Here is an 8915-nt window from a genome sequence, read left to right as displayed (position 1 = left end):
ATATTTAATGTGAAAGAGACCTATTATTTAGGCCTTTATACTCAACATATTGCTCTGAGGACGAATTTGTCTGTGGCTGATATTTGGCCCTGTATAATTACAAACTATTTGAAAGTTCAATTATATAGGTTTATCTTTTAGGCCTTTGAATATTATCTCCAAGGACAAATTGAGTAGTATTAGAAATTTCAGTTTAAATTTTTGAATGAAATAGGTTAATTTTTTAGGCCTTTGAACCCACACCATATTAATCTAAGGACGAATTTAGTATATTAGAAAGTTCAAATTATATTTTTGATGAATATTACCCCAAGGACGAATTTGGTATTAGAAAGTTCAAATTATATTTTTGAATGAAATAGTTTTATTTTTTGGGGTCTTTGAATCCACACCATATTACCCCGAGGACGAATTTAGGAAGGGATACCACTATAACTCCAGGGATACAGTACCAGTTCGCTGTTGCCTTCATTTCCATGGTGCCGCGGTTACGAGGCTCAGGGGCCAGCGATTCCAGAGTTCTGTCCAGCCAGCATAACTAATGACGTAGTTTTCTCTCTCTCTCTCTCCCCCTCTTACTTGGGAAGGGAAGGGGGTTTGTCTCTGGGGGGGGGGGGGGGGGACCTACAGTAAGCTGTTGCTGCTGCTGGGTTGGTTTGGTTGACCAAAAAACGACGTAGACTACCTCATGTCCTGCAGGGATAGTTCAGCTTAGGACAAGTCGAATATATTGTTTAATTTTATTTAAGATTTCCAGAACTTGTAAATTTGACAACGTATTAGAAATAAAACGGGTGTGGGCCTATGCATATAATTTTATAACTGTAATATTTAGAAATGAAATTAATTCAAGTCAAGTAGAGCGATATTTGTTTTATGTTTATAGTGTTTGATTTCCAGAATCTGTCAAATTGAAAATGTATTGGCAAAACTATTAAGGAAATCTGTAGCCGTACAAGTTCCATGTGTTTTATTGGTATATTTTTATTTGTTCTAAGATTTCCAGGGACTTGCCAAATTGACAACTACTTGGAAATAAAAGTAGTTTGAAAGTACAAAACAGGTCAATAGCCATATATTTTATTTGTTTGCTTATTTAAATCTTTCCATGTCTTGTCACATTAAATAATACTAGAAATAAAACTAATTTAATTGTATGATGTCCAGAGCAGGACAATATGCTTATATGTTTTTGGTATATAAAAAATTCCAGACCCTGTCTTAATAGAAGAAAAGTACTTTAAAACGAATTTGGTAGTATTGTTTTAGGAATATGTGGGGTAAAGTCTGTTCAGGATTCAGAAATCTATGAGTGGACTGCAATTGCATTGTGTATCTATATTATATTTTATATATATATATATATATATATATACATATAATATATATATAATATATATTATATATATATATATATACCTACTTGATAAAGAGGTCATGCTATACTTTGTATGAGCAGACATTGCCATTGTGCGAGTGATCTAGTTGAAATATATGTATATAGTTTCTATTCTATTTGTCTGTCATTGTTCGAAGGTTAAATGTTATGTTCTAAGAGGTTCACAATAATAATAATTAAAATGTTGCGAGATCGTGTATAATTTAAAAACCCTTTACAAAGTTTTTGGACTCTTCTCTGGACTGAAGATGAGCCCAGGGAAGGGGTCGAAAGCTTTGTAAAGGGTTTTTAAATTATACACGAACTCGCAACATTTTAATTATTGTGGACGGACCTCTTAGAACATTATATATATACTCGCGATAAAAAGTTTTTCCCAACAATAAAAAAAAGTTGAATATAATATTTGCTATCTTAGGTTGAATAAGGTTCCACAATGATGTAAAATCCTTTCGTAATTTTAAAATATATATATGGCTTGAGGCGATTTATCACATTTTAGTGAACAAGACCACAGCTGATGGTCGAAAGCTATAATTTGCTGTACAAGAAATGTATATTTTATAAAACTACAGAAGTATTTGACATCATTGTAGGTAGCTTCTGCAATTAAGTGGTAATTTGTAATGTTTACATTTTCTTCTGAAATCCTCAGGTTAAGCTGGACACAAAAAACCCAGGAGCACCGTCCCGTGTCATCCACATCCGTAACATTCCCAATGAGGTTACCGAGGCGGAGATCGTCCATTTGGGCATCCCCTTCGGCAAGGTCACCAATGTTCTTGTGCTCAAGGGCAAGAATCAGGTTAGTGTTTGGGTCAATGGTTCTTTTATGCAGCTTGCAAGGGTCTCTCTCTCTCTCTCTCTCTCTCTCTCTCTCTCTCTCTCTCTCTCTCTCTCTCTCTCTCTCTCTCTCTCTCTCTCTCATATTGCATCGTTTCCGAAAAGCTTGTGTTCATGGGAGGAAGATCCTGACCCCTTTTCCTAGAATCAAGCTTGCGTTCATTTTAGGGTGAGGGTGTGAGGATAAAAATGATCTCTCTCTCTCTCTCTCTCTCTCTCTCTCTCATATATATATATATTTTTACGTACTTCACTTATTCTCATTTTAAATTATAACGGAAGACATCAGTGTGTTGAAAGATTCTCTCTCTCTCTCTCTCTCTCTCTCTCTCTCTCTCTCTCTCTCTCTCTCTCTCTCTCTCTCTCTGTGCGTGCGTGCTCCATTTTCCCTGCCGTCCTTGATATAATAGGAAGTGATTTTTGTCACTGATTGTTATGGTAATGAAGTAATCAACTTCGGGATGTGGCAGCAGCACCAGCAGTGATGGCTCTAAATACTGCGAAAATTAATAGTGGTTCCACACTCCTCCTCCTCCTCCATGTGCGAAGTTCTGCGTGTGGCATGCTTTTTTCCCCCTTTTTGTGTGTGTGTGTGTGTGTGTGTGAGAGAGAGAGAGAGTGAGTGAGTGTGGTATGCCGGATTATTTCGAATTGTGAGTGTGTGTGTGTGCCGGATTATTTCGAATTGTTGTTGGTTTTTTTGTGTGTGTGTGGTTCTGTGGTTGTATGCAGGATTATTTTGAATTGTGTGTTTCTTAATTCTGAAAATGATTCCTATAATTTTTCCCCAAGTTTTTTAAAAAGCCCTGCATTATTTTATGTGTATTAAAATCAGGATATGATTACTTTCATTTTTACACCAAGTTTTAATCCTGAATTTTATATATAAAAATATAGGTATACCTTCATCATGTTTGTGATTTACATAATGTTCCATACTTTGTTACTAAGAGTGAAACTATTTAATTCAGGTAATCGCTTGTATAATTGATTTTCCCCAAGTTTTAATCTGGAATTCTATAGAAGTAAAGATTGAGTGTATGTGAAGAGAATCTCTCTCTCTCTCTCTCTCTCTCTCTCTCTCTCTCTCTCTCTCTCTCTCTCTCACACACACACACACACACAGTTTATACGACAGTTTATAGGTGAAGGTGTCAGGATAATATTAGACTGATAATAATGACTCAGGCCCCCCGGATCATAATAGGGAGAGGTGCAATCTCGTCCTTCTTCCAATGTCTATAAATATCGCGAGAGAGAGAGAGAGAGAGAGAGAGAGAGAGAGAGAGAGAGAGAGAGAGAGAGCAAACAAGCGTCTATGGGATGTTCTCACATGGCGAAGTAAGAGGCTGGTTTAGGTTATTGATCCTGCGAAAAATAGTTACCGCCATCTCTCTCTCTCTCTCTCTCGAGATTGGAAGTGACATGCCAGTAGGAGGCTGAGCTCCCGAAAGTTTTTGCGAAAGTCGTAATGTCTTATTCTTCTTGATGTCACTTTCTGAGGGATTGAGGCAAACGGGAACGAAAGAGAGAGAGGAGAGAGAGTGGGTTTTATTCTTGATATATTCTTTTGCTCAGTTGTTATTATTTGCTTTAGTTGAGGTTGGGCAGCTGCTGTTGATCACTAAAAAATTGGTATAAAGGATAATACATTCTCTCTCTCTCTCTCTCTCTCTCTCTCTCTCTCTCTCTCTCTCTCTCTCTCTCTCTCTCTCTCTCTCTCTCTCTCTCTCCATATGTAATATTCCATGCTGTATCCCATCATAGTTTTCCCATAATATGGTGTGTGGCCTTGCATTGAATCTCTCTCTCTCTCTCTCTCTCTCTCTCTCTCTCTCTCTCTCTCTCTCTCTCTCTCTCTCTCTCTCTCTCTCTCAGATGTCCACGCCTATGCCATGCCTCCTCTCATCTCAATTTTTCCATATATGGTATATGACCCTACACAATATAATTTTGTTTTCCATTGAAACTTAACCAAATGACTTGGGGAAAAAAGAAATAAAAATCCGAGCATAGACCTTAGTGTTCTTCCTGTTCCCCCTCAGGCGTTCTTGGAGATGTCGGACGAAGTGAGCGCCACCACGATGGTCAACTACTTCACAAACTGCACAGCCCAGCTGCGCGGGCGCGCCGTCTACGTCCAGTTCTCCAACCACAAGGAACTCAAGACTGACCAGACCCATTCCAACGCGGTGAGTACTTAACCTAGGCTACCCCGTCTCAGCTCTGACAGGGTTCTTCAGTCGTCCTCGTGTGTACTGCAGTAGCACCTTGTCTTAACGGACCGTTTTTGTTTGGTGGGGAGGGCCAGTTTTGATAAGTAACGAAGTCTTCAAATAAAGTAACATCTGACACGGGGGTTACAGTCCTCATGGGCAGTAGCACCTCAACAGACACCTTTTTTTGTGGGGGGGGGGGGGGGGGGGGGGGGGGGGGGGGGGGGGGGGGGGGGGGTGCTTTCTGATAAGCACGTATTAAATAACATCTGACAGGGGTTTTGATTCTTAGTATAATGGCACCTCAATAGACACTTTTAGGGGGGCGTGGCCTTTTTAATAAGTAACGAAGCATTAAGTAACAGCTGACAGGGCTTTGAATCGCCATATAGAGTAGCACTTAAAAAAATTGGGGTGGGGGGTGGGGTTGGACATCATGATAATAACAAAATCTCTATATTATGTAGCTTGCACTTTTTACATTTATATCAGTGACAGCTAGAAGCATTTCCACTTAGTTCCTAACCTAAACAGACCGTCCGGTCAATCGAGGTGTTACTGTAAAAATCGCGAGGACGCTTCAATTGAATTTGATAGCTTTAGAACCTGGCATTGCAACGCACAAATGCTGCATACCTGTTGCTATAACCGTAGAACCTAGGCACTCTCAAATTGACTGCAAGCAGTGAAAATATGGATATTTGGTCTCCCAGCAGAACCCGAGTGCTCAGGCGGCGCTGCAGGCCGCGCAGGCCCTGGTGAACCAGACTGACACCCAGGGGGGGCCTAACACCGTCCTCAGGGTCATTGTGGAACACATGATCTATCCCGTCACACTCGACGTCCTCTATCAGGTAAGACCACATTCTCTCTCTCTCTCTCTCTCTTCTTCAGTTTTTCTCTCTTTCTCTGTCTCTCTTTTTGCAAGTTTTTTCATTTGTGTATCCGAGACGGTCATGCGTGGTTAAGATATTTTTTTTTAAAGGAAGTCTTTGTCAAGGGTCCGTTCCTAGGATTTTGGGGGGAGGGGGGTTGGTTCAGATCTTCGGCAGAGTGTAAAGGAGCCGTTCTGCATACAAGACGTCCGAAATATGGTATATATAGTGTCAATGGTCCGTCTTGTGTAGTAGGGGTCCAAAATTTGGTCCTATGAGATTATCCAGGAAATAATTGTTTGACAGTCCATTGTCTTATTAATTATTATTATTATTATTAACAACATAAACAAGCCCACCACAGGGGCAACTGAGTATTCATGAGAAAGAAGTAACACAATCTATAATAGGAAATACAGAAAGTAGAGGTCACTTATTAGAAATGGAAAAAAAAAGTCAGCAAATCAATAAATAAAGAATTGTATTAGGAAAGTAATGCATTGCATCTTCAGTAGGACTTCTGAAGAAGTTCCAGTTTCACGATATATATTCAGGGAGGCTTTAGACAACTTCAAGGAAATTACACCCTTTTTGAGAGAGCGCAGTTTACAAACTTGACTGAAAATATTCTTTATGAATTCTATATTTAAATCATCATTTACATCACAATTTTTTTTTTAATTTTTTTTTTTTAATTTTTTTTTTTTATTTTAATATTTTATTTTTTTAATAAGTAGGTTGTAGGGGCTCTCTCTGTATTTCCCTTTAAAGCCAATTCAACATCACCACTGCCTGTGTTTACCTGTATTGCAGTCAAGATATGTAATTTCTCAATTAATAGCTGTCACGTAACAGTCAGTGTTGACGTATACATATGCAGTTGATACGAATATTATTGTCTGTCGTTTGAAACACTCCGTTACTGGGTTCAAAGTGGAATCCAGGTGGCATTTCTCTCTCTCTCTCTCTCTCTCTCTCTCTCTCTCTCTCTCTCTCTCTCTCTCTCTCTCTCATATCTATCCGTCCTTGGTACACCGAATGAAAAAACAATAAAATGGACCAATAGATGTCATATGAGGTCTTTACTCGTATAATTATCATAAATACGTTTTTATAGATCATAAACTTAATCATCAGACTACCCTTACAATATTATATACCATTAAAAAGTAAAATGTTACCTGGCCTCTATCTGTATCGGGAAAAAGTCTTCCTCCAAATGCATTTGTATGTTGAGAAAGAGAAAGAGAGAGGAAGCGCAAATTGAAAATCTCTCGAGGGATCCTTGCCACCACCTCCTCATTGCCCGTCCTAAAATTTTGGACATATTTCCGGGCCAATATCCGCCTGCCATTCTCGTAGTTCGTCCCCGTTCTGCCTGACATCTCCGCCACGGAAGACGTATAAATTCGGCAAGTACATGATTTCATCATTGCGATATTTCACGAGTTCTTTAACCCTTTGAATACGACTGGTCGTATACGATACGTTTTCCTAAGGTATCCCAGAACACGGCTGTATCGTATACGGCCCTCTGGCAATTTCCTTTCATGTGGAAGACTGATGATTGAACTACTGGCTTGTTTTTTTCTTGATATGGTTACAATCTGCCAGTTGTCATACTGTGAATTCATATAAATGTGTGCATTTCCCGTAAATTTAAAATTCATTATTTTTCATCAATATGTCGTAGGAGGAGGAGCCCAAGTGTATGACATCTTCGAGCTTGACCGTCGGCAGATCGAGAGAAGAGCTCTCGATGACGATAATTATTTTGTAGACTTTCTCGGTTAATTTTCTAGATATGAAAATGAATGGATTTAGAAGGCAATTAAATGAATAATTATACGCCTGGTGCAAGAGACAGTGATGAAATTTCAACCGACAGTGAAAAATAACGAAAATCTGCTACCTAACGAAAGTACTGTGTTGAAAGAAGTCGGATACAGCGACTGCGAGTTGACTCAGGTGATGTGGGAGTGGTTGCCAGTAAGTTCCAGCCCAGAGATTTCGTATTTGACGGCAGTGGCAGGGCATTACGTCAATATGTAATGCGAAATGAAAATTCAAAGGAGAACTCCGAAGTGGATCATGTTTTTCAATTTTTCGTATAACGACTTTACGTGACTGACTATTAGAGAGACAACCGTTTATAAAGATTCCTTGTTGATTACAATTGGAGATGCCAGTACCAAAATATAGCGAAAGTTTGCCCAGGTTACTGTGAACGAAATGGTACGCTTCCTGTGTGTGATTATGATCATGTCGCATCTAAGTAAACGTCGCATCGTTGATTACTTGATTACGCTTGAGGCAAACTAGACAAAAGGAGAATGAGAAGGCTGATGGCAAGGGACAGATTTCATCGAATTGTGGCTCTACATTTCGTTGACAATTCACAAGGGAAAAAAAAAATTTCGTTGATAATTCACAGGAGAGACCCAGATAAAAATGAAATAATAGATAATAAACTAGTGTTTGTCAATGTGCGTAGCAAAATCAGGGAAAAATTTCAACCTTTCCAAGATTTATGCATAGATGAAAGTTTGATGGTATGGAAGGGAAGGCTTAGTTTCAGCAAAATATTCTAAATAAAAGAAGTCGATTTGGAGTGAAAATATTTGAACTTTGTGATGCCCAAACGGGTTGTATTCTCGATTTTATAATAAATCTACAGACATATTGGTAGATGAAAACCTAGGCTTATCTGGTTCTGCGGTAAAAGCATTTATGTCTACGTATTCCGGAAAACATGTGACATGTAAACACGATTGTTACCTACCCACATTCACCAGGATCAATATTATAAAACCACTTATGACCAAAATAAAATATAAAATGTGTAGTGTATGCAGAGTTTTCGTGGCCTCTAGATATATAAGTACATACCTTCATACATACATACAAATATGCATGCATGCATACATACATACAAGCGTCCACAAAGAAATAAATAAATAAATTTATAAATGTAAATATATACGTAGGTATGAATGTATGTACTTATATATCAAGAGTGTATACATTCATACATATATGCATGTATACATACAAAAATACAAACAAACACACATACTACTGTTTGATCACAATATATAATTGTGCAGTGTATGCAGCTTTTGGGGGGCGTGGCCTCTAGAGATATAAGTACAAACGTCCATACATGCATACAAATATGCATCCATGCATATGTACAATCAAATGCGCATCACATACACACACACACACACACACACACACAACACACACACACACACACACACACCACCATATATATATATATATATGTATATATATATATATATATATATATATATATATATCTACGTATAAACTGAATCACGAAAGTTTGGAACGTGATAAATCCATAAATAAGGTGTGTGTGTGTGTGCGTGTATGCATGCAATATTATATATATATATATATATATATATATATATATATATATATATATATATATATATATACAGGTATATGCGTGTTTATTTGTATGTATATATACATGTATGTATGTATGAATGTATACGCTCTTGATTTATAAGTACATACATTCATACATATACATACATCCATATATATATA

The 8915-nt window shown here is 37.9% G+C and overlaps 1 protein-coding gene across 1 annotated transcript in view; it reads left to right on the top strand.

The window, feature by feature from the left end:
• The window catches only part of LOC135208083 (polypyrimidine tract-binding protein 1-like), a gene marked incomplete in the record, with an annotated part of 64624 nt that overhangs the window by 34208 nt on the left and 21501 nt on the right, over positions 1 to 8915 (top strand). The window contains 3 exon segments of the mRNA XM_064240233.1: positions 2055 to 2204; positions 4288 to 4434; positions 5172 to 5312. Coding sequence (XP_064096303.1) covers positions 2055 to 2204; positions 4288 to 4434; positions 5172 to 5312 — 438 coding nt within the window.

Source organism: Macrobrachium nipponense, chromosome 11 (assembly GCF_015104395.2).
Source record: "Macrobrachium nipponense isolate FS-2020 chromosome 11, ASM1510439v2, whole genome shotgun sequence".
NCBI classification, from domain to species: Eukaryota; Metazoa; Arthropoda; class Malacostraca; order Decapoda; family Palaemonidae; genus Macrobrachium; species Macrobrachium nipponense.
This window is presented reverse-complemented; position numbering and strand designations above follow the sequence as displayed.